This window comes from Gossypium hirsutum, chromosome D04 (genome assembly GCF_007990345.1).
Source record: "Gossypium hirsutum isolate 1008001.06 chromosome D04, Gossypium_hirsutum_v2.1, whole genome shotgun sequence".
Taxonomy (NCBI): Eukaryota; Viridiplantae; Streptophyta; class Magnoliopsida; order Malvales; family Malvaceae; genus Gossypium; species Gossypium hirsutum.
The window spans coordinates 28,821,895-28,839,192 of record NC_053440.1 but is presented as its reverse complement, the minus strand read 5'-3'; the positions used below and the strand labels follow the sequence as shown (position 1 = coordinate 28,839,192).

At 40.0% G+C, this 17,298-nt stretch overlaps 1 protein-coding gene across 1 annotated transcript; it reads left to right on the top strand.

The window, feature by feature from the left end:
• Positions 1 to 13,401: 13,401 nt before the first annotated feature.
• Positions 13,402 to 14,661, top strand: LOC107898216 (uncharacterized). The gene is made up of 3 exons (XM_016823748.1): positions 13,402 to 13,513; positions 13,775 to 14,392; positions 14,522 to 14,661. Exons 1-3 carry the CDS (start codon positions 13,402 to 13,404, stop codon positions 14,659 to 14,661), a joined length of 870 nt encoding a protein of 289 aa, XP_016679237.1.
• Positions 14,662 to 17,298: the final 2,637 nt, after the last annotated feature.

The window sequence follows — 17,298 nt, the reverse complement described above, 5'->3', positions numbered from 1 at the left end:
ACTATGTGTGCGACACTATTGAGTCGATCGCGGACAGCGGATCGGGTAAGTGTCTTGAGTGCATGGCTAATAGGTGCTATGCTTGTACTTGGTGTTGAGCTCGGTAAGTTTGAACCTATGTGACAAATATACTTGAAGTCACGTACATAAAATTTATCGTAGGATGGGTGAAAGGCCGTTTAGTCGTTGATTGTAACGAAAATAAATGATTTATGAAAATGCTTCAATGTCCTATTGATGAGTATATGGATTGTGAATGCATGAATTGATATGAAATTGGAATCGATAGGTTGGAGGAACTATGGTATGGTTCGGTATGGATGGAGTAAATTGTCTCGTTCCATTTTGTTTCCTCTTGTGATAATGTTATTGATGGATGGTAGTGCATTGCTATGACTTACTGAGTTATAAACTCACTCGGTGTTTCCTTGTCACCCATTATAGGTTGCTTGGACTCATCTATTTTGCGGGGTCAGGCCGTCATCGAAGTCATCACACCGGATAGCAAGTTTTGGTACTTCTTCTTAGTTGGCTTAGAAGAACATTTTGGCATGTATAAGCTATTACGTTGTGTTTGAACTTGGCATGTAAACTTTAAGCTATGCGAAAATGGCACGAATGTTCGATTGAGTTGGATCAAGGGTAGGCATGAAATGGACCTAGTTACTTTCGTAACAGATGCTGGCAGCAGCAGTGTCATGAGATTGAAAAATCACTAAAAATAGTAGGAGTGGAATTAATTGATGAATAAATTATTTAATCGAATCTCGATGAGTCTGCTTCATGAGGAAGTAACGAAAAGATCATATGGGCAGTATATTAAGAGATAATCAGATTATTGTGGACAGGGACAGAACGGTTTCTGGATTCCCTACTCCGACTTTGGAAATTCATTACAAATTAACCAGAGATATTAGGGGTCGTACCATATTACAGATTCCTCTCTGAGTCTAGTTTCATAGAAACAACGGCATCAGTATTGAAGCCCCGTGCAGGGAGATATCCAAGTCGTAATGGGCAAAGGTCAGTGTAGTCGACCCCTGCAACTTGGGAGAATTGACTAATAAACTGTACTAATTGGCCCAACCAAAAATTCTAGAAAAAATACATAGATGGCACATGAGTCTAGTTTCTGGGAAAAATTACGAAACTGATTTCGAGTTACGAAACTCAAGATATGATTTTAAAACGACTAGTACACAGATTGGGCAGTGTCTGGAAAATAAATTTTATAAGGGTTAAAGTCAGTTAACACCTCGTGTTCGACTCCGGTGTCGGTTCGGGTCGGGTGTACATTTGATTGGTATCAGAGCTATGGTTTAGTCGATTCTAGGACTACCATAGCGCGTATGAGTCTAGCTATACATGCCGAATGTTAATGTTTAAATGTGTGATGACTTCTGACGGTTGAAATGTTTTGTTTGATTAGTAAATGGACCCCGGTGAAGAAAGAACCCTAGCGGATGACGTTGAGAGTGTAGCGGCTGCTCCTGCACAAGGGACGTCGCCTGTTGAACCTCAGTCATCTGCGAATAATCAAGGTGAGGGGGCTAAACAAGCCTTCTTTACCATGATGAATGAGTGGGTCGCGCAATATGCCCGAACCAACCCGGTTGTCCAACAATTCCCAAATTTGAATAATCCACCCCAAGAGCCTGTAATGCCATCAGTCGCTGATCCTGTGAGGATGAGTAAGCCACCTGTAGACTTGATTAGGAAGCGTGGGGCCGAGGAGTTCAAGGCCATAGTAACTGATGATGCCGAAAGGGCCGAGTTCTGGCTTGATAACACCATTCGGGTGTTCGATGAATTGTCATGCACACCCGACGAATGTCTAAAATGTGTTGTATCTTTGTTGCGAGACTCAGCCTACTATTGGTGGAGGACCTTGATTTCCATAGTCCCGAACGAGCGAGTAACTTGGGACTTCTTTCAAACGGAATTCGAAAGAAATTTATTAGCCAACGGTTCATTGATCAGAAGCATAAGGAGTTCTTGGAACTCAAGCAAGGCCGTATGACTGTATCTGAATACGAACATGAATTCGTAAGACTCAGTAGGTATGCCCGGGAGTGTCTAGCTGATGAGGTTGCTATGTGCAAAAGATTCGAGGAAGGATTGAATGAAGATTTAAAGCTACTAATAGTATTTTGGAAATAAAAGAATTCGTAACACTAGTCGAACGAGCCTGCAAGGCGGAAGAACTTGGAAAGGAGAAGAGGAAGGCTGAATTTGAAGCTAGAGATTATCGTAAAAGATCGACGGGTAAAGCTCTGTTCTCAGCTGTAAAGAAGTTCAGGGAGGACATTAATAAGTCGAGGGCGACTGCGGGAATTTCCATCAGGGCAAGACCATCGATGGGCTCCCGAGCTACTTCGGTAGCTAGTGTGGGCAATAATCGTCACGAGAAACCTGAATGTCCCCAATGTGGAAGACGACACCTAGGTGAATGTTGGGGCAAGTCTACTAGCAGGGCCTGTTACGGATGCGGTTCGAAGGACCACTTCATTAGAGATTCCACGGAGCTAGATAGAAGAATAAGATTCAAGGTGCAAGACCTAGTGGAGTGACATCTAAAGGTAGACCACTGAGAATTTAGGAGGCAGGGGTGGTAGTCAGAGGGGGCCTCTGATACGGCCGATCGAGCCGAGAACCGTACTCCTGCTAGAGCATATGCCATTCGCGCACGAGAGGAGGCATCCTCCCCGACGTCATCACTGGTACCTTCACTCTCTTTGATACTAATGTGATTGCATTAATTGACCCTGGTTCTACTCATTCATATGTATGCGAAACCTTAGCAACCAGTAAGACTCTACCTGTTGAGTCTACTGAGCTCGTAATTCGAGTATCAAACCCTTTGGGTCAATGCGTACTTGTTGATAAAGTGTGTAAGAGATGCCCTCTAATAATCCGAGAATCCTGTTTTCCGGCCGATTTGATGCTTTTGCCGTTCGACGAGTTTGATGTTATTCTTGGTTTGGATTGGTTAACCGCGCATGATGCAGTTGTGAATTGCAAAAGCAAGACTATCGATTTGAGGTGCGCAAATAACAAATAATCCGAGTTGAGTCTGCGGACTTAAGGGGGTTGCCAGCTGTAATATCAGCAATGTTGGCCCAGAAATATGTAAGGAAAGGGTGCGAAGCATACCTCGCGTATGTACTTGATGACAAGGAGTTAGAAAAGAAACCCGAATCGGTGCCGGTGGTCTGTGAATACCCGGATGTTTTTCCTGAAGAGTTACCGGGTTTGCCACCTGTTCGGGAGGTAGAGTTTGGCATTGAGCTTGTACCTGGAACTACGCCAATTTTGATCGCTCCGTATCGTATGGCACTAACCGAGTTAAAAGAGTTGAAAGCTCAGTTGCAAGAATTGACGGATAGAGGTTTCGCTCGACCGAGTTTCTCACCTTGGGGTGCACCAGTATTGTTCGTGAAAAAGAAGGACGAACCATGAGGTTGTGCATTGACTATCGTCAACTGAATAAAGTGACGATAAAGAATAAGTATCCGTTACCGCGTATTGATGATCTGTTCGATCAATTAAAGGGAGCATCGGTGTTTTCAAAGATAGATTTGAGATCGGGTTATTATGAGTTGCGGATTCGAGATTCGGACGTACCCAAAACTGCTTTCAAAACGAGGTACGGCACTACGAGTTCTTAGTGATGCCGTTTGGGCTCACTAATGCCCCTGCGGTGTTTATGGATTTGATGAATCGGATCTTTAGGCCGTATTTGGATCGGTTCGTAGTTGTGTTTATTGATGACATCTTGGTCTATTCAAGAGATGAGACCGAACATGCTGAGCATCTAAGGCTAGTGTTGCAAATTTTGCGGGATAAGCAGTTATATGCTAAGTTCAGTAAGTGTGAGTTCTGGTTAAGAGAGGTTAGCTTCTTGGGTCATGTGGTATCCGCATCGGGTATTCGAGTTGACCCGAGCAAAATTTCAGCCATACTTAACTGGAAGCCTCCGAGAAATGTTACCGAAGTCCGGAGCTTTCTAGGGCTCACCGGTTATTACCGACGATTTGTCAAAGGTTTCTCGATGATAGCCACACCAATGACGAAGCTACTTCAGAAGGATGTTAAGTTCGAATGGACGGAGAAATGTCAGAAAAGCTTCGATCAACTGAAAACTCATCTGACTGAAGCTCCAATTTTGGTGCAACCCGAATCGGGTAAAGAGTTTGTCATTTATAGTGACGCATCCCTACTTGGGTTGGGTTGCGTATTGATGCAAGAAGGTCGAGTTGTGGCCTATGCGTCGAGACAATTGAAGCCACACGAGAGAAATTATCCGACCCATGATCTCGAACTAGCCGCCATTGTGTTTGCATTGAAAATATGGTGACATTATTTGTTTGGCGAGGAGTGCCATGTGTTTTCGGATCACAAAAGTCTCAAATATTTGATGACTCAACGAGACTTGAATCTGCGACAAAGACGTTGGCTTGAGTTGTTGAAAGATTACGAGCTTGTCATTGATTACCACCCGGGAAAGGCTAATGTGGTTGCGGACGCCTTAAGCCGGAAATCACTGTTTGTTTTGCGAGCGATGAATGTACACTTGTCTGTTCTACCTGACAATGTGTTAGTAGCTGAATTAAAAGCCAAACCATTATTGACTCATCAAATTCGTGAAGCTCAGAAAGTCGATGATGAATTGGTTGCAAAACGAGCTGAGTGTGTTCCGAACAAGGAATCGGAGTTTCAGATTGATGATGATGGTTGTTTGAGGTTTAGAAGTCGTTTATGTGTTCCAAGGAATTCGGAACTCATTCCGATGATTCTGAACGAAGCCCATTGTAGTCGAATGTCAATCCACCCGGGGAACACGAAAATGTACAACGACTTGAAACGTCGGTATTGGTGGCATGGTATGAAACGAGACATCTCCGACTTTGTTTCGAGATGTTTAATATGTCAACAAGTGAAAGCGGAACATCAAGTGCCTTCAGGGTTACTTCAGCCGATCATGATACCCGAGTGGAAATGGGACCGAGTCACAATGGACTTTGTGTCCGGACTGCCATTGTCCACAGGTAAGAAGGATGTAATTTGGGTTGTTGTTGATAGACTGACTAAGTCGGCTCACTTTATCCCCGTGCGTACGAATTTTTCATTGGATAAACTAGCCGAATTGTATGTTTCTCAGATTGTGAGATTACATGGAGTACCTATTTCTATCGTGTCGGATAGAGATCCGAGATTCACCTCGCGATTTTGGAAGAAATTGCAAGAAGCTTTGGGTACCAAGCTGCATTTTAGCACCGCTTTTCATCCCCAAACCGATGGTCAATCCGAGCGGATAATTCAAATACTTGAGGATATGTTGAGATGTTGCATCCTCGAGTTTAGTAGTTCATGGGAACGGTATTTACCTTTGATTGAATTCGCTTACAACAATAGTTTTCAATCAAGTATTAAGATGGCACCTTATGAGGCTTTGTACGGTCGTAAATGCCGTACGCCATTGTTTTGGACCGAGCTTGGTGAAAGTAAAATTTTCAGAGTTGATTTGATTAAAGATGCCGAATAGAAAGTAAAGGTAATCCGTGAAAGTCTGAAGGCAGCCACAGATCGTCAGAAATCGTATGCGGACTTGAAACGAAAGGACATTGAATATCAGGTGGGAGATAAAGTGTTTCTTAAAGTGTCACCTTGGAAGAAGGTACTCAGATTTGGCCGTAAAGGCAAGTTGAGCCCGAGGTTCATTGGGCCATACGAAATATCCGAACGAGTCGGTCCAGTTGCGTATCGATTGATTTTACCCCATGAACTTGAAAAGATTCACGATGTCTTTCATGTTTCAATGCTTCGACGTTATAGATCCGATCCGTCACATGTGATTAATCCCTCAGAAGTTGAAATTCAATCTGACTTGAGCTATGAAGAAGAACCGATTCGTATCCTACCTCGTGAAGTGAAAGAGTTGCGAAATAAAAGGGTTCCGTTGGTTAAGGTGTTGTGGCTCAAACACGGGATCGAGGAAACAACCTGGGAACCCGAGAGCTCGATGAAAGAACGATATCCAAACCTATTTACCGGTAAGATTTTCGAGGACGAAAATTTCTTAAGTGAGGGAGAGTTGTGACAGCCCAAAATTGACCCTAGTCGGGAAGTGGTTTCGGGACCGCTAAACCGAGTCAACGAAAGGTGTGAATGTGATGTTTATTGTCTAGAATATGTAATCATGAATGTGTGAAAATTTCAAGCTTCGATTTAGTCGATTGCATGTGAATTTAGTCAATAGGACTTATATGAGAAAATTTTAAAATGTGATAGGTCAATGCATGAGGACCTATTAGTGCATGTGGAAGAAAAAGGGGACTTGCATGTCAAAGTGCCCAATTCTTGATAAGTGGCCGGCCAAGCATGACTCCATTCCTCCAAGTTTATGTTGTTTATTATTTAATATTGGTAAGTAAATTAAAATAAATTAAAGAAAGGAATTAAAAAGGGAGAGATGAATAAAATAAGGAGGGAAGAGGGAGTGTTCATCTTTTTTTTCTTTGGCTATTGCCGTGAGTGAGGAGAAGGAAGGGAGATTTGGTTATTGGATTTTGGCTTGGAAGATGGCTAGAATGAGGTATGTATTGAATGATTCTTGAAAATCTATGCATGTTTGAGATGGTTAGTTCAAATTCTACTCATCCTATAGATTAGACTTAGGATTTTGAGGTTGAAATTCGGCCAAGAAGCTTGAAACTCTTAGTAGATGTGTTAATGTCATTAAAATGGATAGTAATGTAGGATATGGTGAGTGGTTAATTGCTTTTAACTTGAAAGTTGAGGTTAAAGGGGTTAAGTGATTGCCGAATCTAATTTAGGGGTGGAGGATTGTGTTCATGTTATATTGGATAGGTAGAGGTTGTAATGAGGTTGAAATTGTTGAATTGTTAGCTTGGTAACTAATGAAGTAATCGGCCATATGGGGTAAAAATGGGATGTTCATTTTAGTTGTTGTTTCATTTTTGTGAGAAATGGGTCAAGTATTCATGAGATGAAATTGTGTGATTAGATAAATTAAAGGTAATAGTATAGTTGATGAATATATATAGACATACATATTCGGCCATCACTTAGGAGCTTATGTGATGTTGAGTTAAGCTTTGCATATTCGGCTATATATATATATATACATATATATGTAAGCCCATTCGTGATACTACCCTAGGACTATGTATATATAACCGACAAAAGAATGGGAAAAACTAGTAAGGGTGAAGGCCGAATGAGCTATAGGTGGTGTGGATGACTTTTATACATGTGGGTGTGTGTGTATGCCATTTAGTTGGTGACATTCGGCATTTCTTAATTAACATTAGAGATGAGTGAATGAAATCGGCATGTGTGTTTGTGAAAATGCCAAATGTGAATTTGGATAATATTGAGTAATGTATGTGCTTTAAAATGATGGAATGGAGTGGATGCTTTAAATGTGTTATGAACAATTATAAGTTAAATTAAGGGTTGCTAAATTACCATTGTCATTGCCGAATATACAAACATACATATGCATGTGTAATTGAAGTATGAATGTTTAGCAAGATGGTTAAACTAGTTAAATTATTGATTTAGCTCAAGGAGTTAAAGGAGGTGAATCGAGCAAAGGCAAAGAAAAGGTTATCGAGTAGCCGAGTTGGAACCGTCTTACCCAACACGAGGTAAGTCATTAAGCATGTAGTTGGTATTATTTCAATGGTCATAATGTTTATGTATTGATGCTGAATGGAATGAATAAATATACATATATATATATATGCATGTACGTATGTGATGATGAAATTGTTGAATGAAAGAAAAGAGGTAAGATGTACTGAGTTGTTGATCTCGGCACTAAACGTGCGGGTATAACCATTTATGACCATGAGATTGGTGCTAAGTGCGCGGGATTAAATTGTACAGCACTAAGTGTGCGATTTGACTATGTTGCACTAAGTGTGCGAAATGAATATGATGCACTAAATGTGCGAATTGACCATGCGGCACTAAGTGTGCGAGTTTGACTATGTAGCACTAAGTGTGCGATTTGATTACGTATCACTAAGTGTGCGAGTTGATTATATAGCACTGAGTGTGCGGACTCAATATACATTCGTGAATCATTATGGACACTATGTGTGCGACACTATTGAGTCGATCGCGGACAGCGGATCGGGTAAGTGTCTTGAGTACATGGCTAATAGGTGCTATGCTTGTACTTGGTGTTGAGCTCGGTAAGTTTGAACCTATGTGACAAATATACTTGAAGTCACGTACATAAAATTTATCGTAGGATGGGTGAAAGGCCGTTTAGTCGTTTGATTGTAACGAAAATAAATTGATTTATGAAAATGCTTCAATGTCCTATTGATGAGTATATGGATTGTGAATGCATGAATTGATATGAAATTGAATCGATAGGTTGGAGGAACTATGGTATGGTTCGGTATGGATGGAGTAAATTGTCTCGTTCCATTTTGTTTCCTCTTGTGATAATGTTATTGATGGATGGTAGTGCATTGCTTATGACTTACTGAGTTATAAACTCACTCGGTGTTTCCTTGTCACCCATTATAGGTTGCTTGGACTCATCTATTTTTGCGGGGTCAGGCCGTCATCGAAGTCATCACACCGGATAGCAAGTTTTGGTACTTTCTTCTTAGTTGGCTTAGAAGAACATTTTGGCATGTATAAGCTATTACGTTGTGTTTGAACTTTGGCATGTAAACTTTAAGCCATGCGAAAATGGCACGAATGTTCGATTGAGTTGGATCAAGGGTAGGCATGAAATGGACCTAGTTACTTTCGTAACAGATGCTGGCAGCAGCAGTGTCATGAGATTAAAAATCACTAAAAATAGTAGGAGTGGAATTAATTGATGAATAAATTATGTAATCGAAGCTCGATGAGTCTGCTTTCATGAGGAAGTAACGAAAAGATCATATGGGCAGTATATTAAGAGATAATCAGATTATTGTGGGACAGGGCCAGAACGGTTTCTGGATTCCCTGCTCCGACTTTGGAAATTCATTACAAATTAACCAGAGATAATTAGGGGTCGTACCATATATGTACAGATTCCTCTCTGAGTCTAGTTTTCATAGAAACAAACGGCATCAGTATTGAAGCCCCGTGCAGGGAGATATCCAAGTCGTAATGGGCAAAGGTCAGTGTAGTCGACCCCTGCAACTTGGGAGACTTTGACTAATAAACTGTACTAATTGGCCCGACCAAAAATTCTAGAAAAAAATACATAGATGGGCACATGAGTCTAGTTTCTGGGAAAAATTACGAAACTGATTTTCGAGTTACGAAACTCAAGATATGATTTTTAAAACGACTAGTACACAGATTGGGCAGTGTCTGGAAAATAAATTTTATAAGGGGTTAAAGTCAGTTAACATCTCGTGTTCGACTCCGGTGTCGGTTTCGGGTTCGGGGTGCTACATTTCATAATAGGGTTAGGAAAATAGATAGATGGCCTACAATAAGTCTTGGCCGGCCACCTTATACACAATTACATTGAATTACACATTGAAATCAGATTTTTGTTGAGTGAAAATTCTCTTTGAGTTTCTCCAAGAATTTTCTCTTGAGTTTTCTTTGGAAGTAGTTTTAACAATCTTTGTTATTGTGGGAGCCATCTTCAGCCTTCTTCTTGCCATTGTCCTACATTGGAGGGGAGATTAGAGCCGTTTGAAGGGAGTTGTGAAATCTTTCTCGATTTCAAGGCTTCTTAGGACTTTTCTTTATTTTGTTGTTGTTTATTCCTCTTTAATTTTTCTGCTTGTGCCGATTCATTGATTAAATTTTTTTAATCTCTCTTGTTGCGTTCCAGCCCTTTCAATTTTCAAGAATCTATTCGGCACCAGTCCTGGGCATCAAGAATCATTCTTGATTCATAATTCTTCTTTTTCTTGCCGCACAAAACCTAGATCTACTTTAATTTGGGGTTTTGTGAACTGTTTAGTCTAATTTTTTAGTTTTGTGTTTACTTGTCAGATTCGGCTGATTGGAGACTTTTCTTGAAGTTCAACTTCATGTACTTGGCTTCCAAGAATCCCTATTAATAAGTGTTTCAATTCTTGGTTGATTCTTTATTGTTTTGGGTGTTTCATTTTAGATCTGTTGATTCTATGTTTAATTTTCTGTTTCGTTTCAAATCCAAGCGTCTAGCATTTTGGTAGGAGTTTTCCATGACTTGGCAACTCGATCTTTGTCCGCGGGCGATCCCCTATCATTTGGTATTAGATTTTGGGCGTTTTGGGTGTTCTTGGTTGATTTCTAAACTGATTTCATTTAAAAAATACCATATAGCAGTTTTTACCCAAAAAAATTTTTGAAAAGAAATTCATTTGAGTGGGTAAATGTTGTCTGATTGGTCTAAAATTTTATATGCATATTTGTGGCACTGTAATAGAATATTAAAAAATATATCCCACAAATAAATCAATAGAAAAAGTCAAAAAATAGAAAAAGATGAAATCAAATAGAAATTAAAAAAATATTCAACAGGTTGAGTTTAGTGCCGAAACTTTCCAGATCAAATATACAATATCTAAGGACATTCCAGTTTAAATTTCGTGATTTTTGGAGATCGGGAACACCTCGAATGAAGTTGTCAAGTTACTATGCAGTTTTTTCGTGTATCAACAATTTTTACTGATTCTTAGCTGTAGGTTTTCATTTGTTTTGCTTTTATTCTTCCTTTACACTATCTAACACCTTCTTGTTTCTTATGTTAGTAGGATTTAAAAGTGTGCACAATTCTTCCTTGGTGCGACACAAATCAATTTGAGTCTCGTCACTTTTTGGACTCCTAATGCAATTAGGATTCTTTGGTAGTTACGGTTCATATACTTTCTAATTGATTGATATAGACTCTACTAAAGAACTCACAAGACTGAATTCTACCTCTTTGAGAATTTCATTTTCCTTTTTGAGTGATTAACGGTGAGGTTTGTTAATTTTTTTTCTCGAGTGTTGAGTGTTTGTTTTGCAGGTATTCCAAAAGAAAAAAAATAAGATGCATAGAATTGGTCAAGTCGATGATGAGAATAATGACCATAATGATGTCCATTATAAATGCCTTGTAGTCAGCCGCACCCTTAACATCCAAATGAGAGACGATTTTGATAACCAAAAGACCACTATCTTCCATTCTAGGTGTTTTATAAAAGGTAACTTATGTTCACTTATTATTGATAGTGGGAGTTGTCCGAATGTAGTTAGCATTTATTTGGTGGATTCCTTAAAGTTACCTTGTACCGAGCACCCTAAGCCGTATCACCTTCAGTGGCTTAATAAATGCTCGGAAGTTAAAGTTACAAAATAGGCCTTGATCACTTTTAAGCTCGGGAATTACAAGGATGAGGTATGGTGTGATGTGGTCCCAATGCATGGGACACACTTGCTCCTTGGACGGCCTTGGCAATTTGATGGTGATGTTACACACCAAGGCAAGCTCAATAGATACTCTTGTTATTAAAGGCCGAAAATTCACTTTTGCTCCTTTAAATCCCAATGATGTATATAAAGATCAATTAAAAATGATGAAATTCTGTGAGGGGTGGGGGAGAAAGGACAAATAAAAAAGGCAGAGAGAAAAGAGGCTAGTAGTGAAAACAGTCAAAATTTAAATTGCCCAAAGGTGAGTGAATCCGCAAGTGGTAAAACTAGAGTGAAAAATTTAATTGCAACAAAAAAAGATGTACGGAGAGCCCTACTCAATAAACAGCCTTGTATCCTTGTGAGGTTTAAACAAAACTATTTATCTCTATCTAACATTAATGAAAATTTGCCTAGTGTGTTTCAATGTCTTTTGTAGGATTATGAGGATGTTTTTAGTAAGGCCCCTAAAGGTTTACCACCTTTACGTGGGATAGAACACTTCCATTGGCCACATATGACGAAGGATGTCGAAAAGGTATGTTCTAAGTGCATCACATGTAAACAAGCAAAATATAAGGTAATTCCTCACAGCCTTTACACTCCTTTGCCAATTCCTACTTCACCATGGGTAGACTTGATACGACCACCCCTCAAGCCTTACCTAGCCCGAGCAAGGAGCCTTTGGAGCTGCCTCGAGGTCCCATCACTCGATCACGAGCCAAACAATTCAAGGAGGCTGTTTTGGCTTTGGTTGACAAAGTTTGGGGCGAGATTTTGGTTGGGCATATCGAAGAAGCTTGGACCAACTCAAAGAACACTCCGTGCACTTTACTACGAGCTGAATTAACTTCTAATTTAGCTCAATGAGTTCACATCAGCTCAATTTAGCTAAAATACTTACGAATTCAGCTCAATTAATTTTTGCTATTTAATTGGTCTCAAATCTAGACAATATACTTTTGAAACTTACATGAAATCTGATTACTTTGTGAGTTTTTTTGCAACTCTCATTGTTCTCCAAAGACTCGTCTGACTTATCAAGTAACCCTTGTGGCGTCAACCCGTCTTTCTTTTCCGAACTTATCACTTTGCACCCAAAGTTTGGCATTCAAAATTATACCGAGGTTCTTATCATCTTTGATAACGGGTCGAGGTTCCATTTTATTCGTTTTCCATCCATACAACACTTAACCTATCTAAGTATTCCTATAAGTCCCGGGTTAACACACTTATATTGTGTTGGTTCAACTTGAATACTTGGTTTTTCATTCACCTATCAACCTCAATTCATTCCATAACCTCCTTTATCCTAAATTTGAGCCTTTATCTCTTCTTTCTTAACCTATCTTCGACAAACCTTGATATTACTCCAATTCACGATCGGGCACATCAACGACTCGACTCCCATCACCGAGGCTGGGGCGTATCATTTGGTATCAGAGCTGGTTAAAACAAGAAGAACGGACGTTCGAGAAGAGCCGGAGTAAGTAGATTCGTGAAAAAAAATTTGAAAAAAAATAAAAAAAATCGTATACGGTCTAGGTGCGGACGAAAAGAACGTGAAAGATCCGTAAAAAAAATTCGACACTCGACAAATTTTTTTCCAAAATCACATTCTACACTCTTTTATATCCCTCTTAGTGAAATTTCACGCTATTAAAAAAAATTCGATATAAAAAAAAGTGTTTCGAGTTTGTAAGTTTGGCATTCTCTTCTATTCATCTTCTAAGCCACACTTAGCCTAAAGCCTTTCTTGTTTCTTTTAGCCTACCCATAACCTAACATCAAACCCTTGTAAAGCCATTTGAAGTCGACCCATTGAACTACAATAAGGTCACGACGAGTTGCTTACGAAATCACGAGAGGAATTTGAGTGGAAAAAGGCGTGAGAGTTACATCAAAAGAAAAAGCCAAAAAAATTGAGTGAAACACGAGTGGAGTGTTATTCTTTCTTTTTGAGAGATTCGTGAGGTTTTGTTGTGAGGTTTTATTTTCATGTCTCAAAGTCCTGAACGAAATATGGCGGAAGGAGGTGGAAGGCAACCAATCCGAAACATTGCGCTTGGTGGAGGTGGAGTGCTGGATTTGGCTCAACAAGCCTTGTTACAAGAAATCCAACGCATTATCCGAGGTGAGTTAGAATCCATTAACGAACAATTGGATCGAGTTGAATTGGGGAATCAACGAGAGCGTACACCCCAAGGGCCGTAAAGAGGGCGAGACCAATTGGAAATCAATCAAGATGACCTATATGATCCGAATGAAGCCGAAAGTGATCAAGGATCAAACATAAGTGAAGGATGAAGAGGTTAAAGGAACTGAGGTAATCGGAATCAAAGACGCATGGATGACGACTTAAGGAACATTAAACTATCCATTCCATCCTTTCAAGGAAAACCTGATCCGGAAGCCTACTTGGAATGGGAGAAGAAGATTGAATTGGTTTTTGATTGTCATAATTATTCCGAGATCAAAAAGGTGAAGTTGGCGGCCATAGAATTCTCCGATTACGCTATGATTTGGTGGGATCAACTCACTACAAGCCGAAGAAGGAATGGGGAAAGGCCAATATCAACTTGGGTTGAGATGAAGGCCGTAATGCGATGCCGATTCATTCCCTCCTATTACCATCGGGAACTCTATCAAAAACTTCAAAATCTTACTCAAGGCTCAAAGAGTGTTGAGGATTATTTCAAAGAGATGGAGATCACGATGATCCGAGCCGATGTCCAAGAAGATCGTGAAGCAACGATGGCACGATTCCTTGTTGGTCTCAATCGAGACATCGCCAACGTTATGGAATTGCAACATTACATCGAGATTGTGGACATGGTACATATGGCCATTAAGGTAGAGAAGCAACTTAAACGAAAAGGTACCACCCGAAGTTATCCTACCCCAAACACAACTAGATGGGGGCAAAGCTCGAGTAAAACTAATCCTCCTAGTCGTGCCAAGGAGCCAATTGTGCCTGCTAAAGCAAACAAACCTATGGGCGATACGAGCAAAGGTAAGGCAACCAAATCATTTGCTAATCGTTCAAGGGATATTAAGCGTTTTAAGTGCCTTGGAAGAGGCCATATTGCGAGTCAAAGTCCCAACCGCAACATTATGGTGGTTTGAGCAAATGGAGAAATAGAATCGGAGGAAGAAGAGCTTGAAGATGAGCCTGAAACCGTCTCTGACAATGAAGAAGAAGTGGAGCACGCCCTTGATGGGGAACTCTTAGTCGTCAAAAGGAGCCTAAGTATCCAAAGCATCGACGATGAACAACAATGAGCGAACATCTTCCATACTCATTGTCAAGTACGAGGAAAGCTTTGTAGCGTCATCATCCATGGAGGAAGTTGTACGAACGTGGCGAGCACTCTCATGGTGGAAAAGTTAAATCTACCGACCACCAAGCATCCAAATCCGTACAAACTTCAATGGCTCAACGATGGAGGAGAGTTAAAGGTGTCAAAGTAAGTTTTAGTTTCATTTTCTATTGGAAAAATATTTCGATGAAGTGCTATGCGATGTTGTTCCAATGCACGCGAGTCACTTGTTATTGGGCCGTCCATGGCAATTCGATCGTCGAGTTATGCACGATGGTTACTCAAATCGATATTCATTCAAACATATGTGAAGAAATGTAACCTTAGCCCCATTGACGCCAAAGCAAGTCTATGAGGATCAACTTAAGCTGAAAATTTCCGTAGATCAAATGAGAGAAAAAGAAAAGAGGGAAAATACAAAAGAAAAGAAAAATTAAAAAAAGAAAGAAAATTCAAAAAAAGAAAATGAAAAGAAAGAGAGAAAAGAAAAAGATGAAAAAGAAAAAGTGAGTGAAAAGCTGAATGTATTTGCAAAAGCAAGTGATGTTCAAAAAGCATTTTTGGCAAGACAACCGATCCTTGTACTTATGTATAAGGAAAATTTGTTTAATACTAACGATATATCCGGAGATCCCCCTTCTTCTATTTTGTCTCTTTTGCAGGATTTCCAAGACGTTTTTCCAGATGAAGTGCCGAGTGGGTTGCCACCACTTCGTGGGATCGAGCACCAAATCGATTTTGTGCCTGGAGCCGTTATTCCAAACCGACCGGCATACCGAACCAATCTCGAAGAGACCAAAGAGCTTCAACGTCAAGTTAAGGAACTCATGGAAAAAGGCTACATTCGAGAAAGTCTTAGTCCATGTGTCGTACCAGTTTTGTTGGTGCCTAAGTATAGGCATCCCATACTGCGCTTGGATGACATGCTCGATGAGTTAAGTGGTGCAAAATTTTTCTCAAAAATTGATCTCAAAAGCGGATACCACCAGATTCATATGTGAGAAGGTGACGAGTGGAAAACCGCTTTTAAAATGAAACATTGTTTGTATGAATGGTTGGTAATGCCATTCGGCTTAACCAACGCCCCTAGTACTTTTATGAGACTTATGAACTATGTTTTACGAAATTTCATTGGTAAGTTTTGCATTGTGTATTTCGATGATATCCTTATATATAGTAAATCGTTAGATGAGCATGTAATTCATTTGCGTTAGAAGTTCTTAGAAGAGAGACTTTGTATGCTAATCTTAAAAAGTGTACATTTTGTTCTGACAAAGTTATCTTTTTAGGTTTCGTTGTTAGCTCGGAGGGCTCGAAGTAGATAGCGAAAAGATTAAAGCGATTCAGGAATGGCCGAGACTGACGAGCATAAGCCAAGTGTGAAGTTTCCATGGCTTGGCAAGCTTCTATAGGCGTTTTGTGCCTAATTTTAGCACGTTAGCCGCACCGTTGACAAGCACCATCAAGAAGAACTCAACATTTCATTGGGGCGAAGATCAAGAAAATTATTTTAATATTATTAAAGATTGTCTTACTAAAGCTCCTTTGTTAGCATTGCCTGATTTTTCTAAGACATTTGAAATTCAGTGTGACGCCTCAAGTATAGGAATAGGTGCCGTGCTAACTCAAGATGGAAGACCGATCGCTTACTTTAGCGAGAAGTTGAATGGAGCCGTGTTGAATTATCCCGTTTATGACAAGGAGATGTATGCACTTATTCGTGCTCTCGAGACTTGGCAGCATTATTTGTGGCCGAAGGAGTTTGTGATCCATTCGGACCATGAAGCATTAAAGCATATTAAAGGTCAGCACAAATTAAATAAACGCCATGCTAAGTGGGTAGAGTATTTGGAACCATTTCCATATGTCATAAAATATAAAAAGGGTAAGGAAAATATCGTGGCTGACGCTCTTTCAAGAAGGTATACTCTTTTATCGTATTTGGATTCTAAATTTCTTGGTTTTGCATTGTTAAAGGATCTACATGCTACTGATGATGATTTTGGAGAAATTTTGTTGCTTGTGAAAATGTTGCTATTGATAAGTTTTATAGGTACGATGGTTTCCTTTTTAGAGAAGGAAAATTGTGTGTGCTGCGTAGTTCCATACGGGATGTATTAGTACATGAGGCGCATAGCGGAGGCCTCATGGGCCATTTCGGTGTTGGGAAAACTTTATCAACTCTCCAAGAACATTTCTATTGGCCGAAAATGAAAAGGGACGTTGAGCAAATTTGTGCGCGATGTGTGACGTGCAAGAAGGCCAAATCCAAAATTAAACCGCACGAGCTGTATACGCCTCTCCCTATACCCGACGCACCTTGGGAAGACATTTCCATGGATTTTGTCCTTGGATTACCAAGAACCAAAAACGGGAAGGATTCTATTTTTGTTGTTGTTGATCACTTCTCAAAAATGTCTCATTTTATTTCTTGTTCAAAAACTGATGATGCCGTTCACATTGCTAATCTTTTATTTAAGGAAATTGTTCGCTTGCATGGCATCCCAAGGATGATTGTTTCTGATCGAGACGCCAAGTTTTTGAGTCACTTTTGGAGGTCATTGTGGGGAAAGCTCGGAACTAAGTTGCTGTTTTCAAC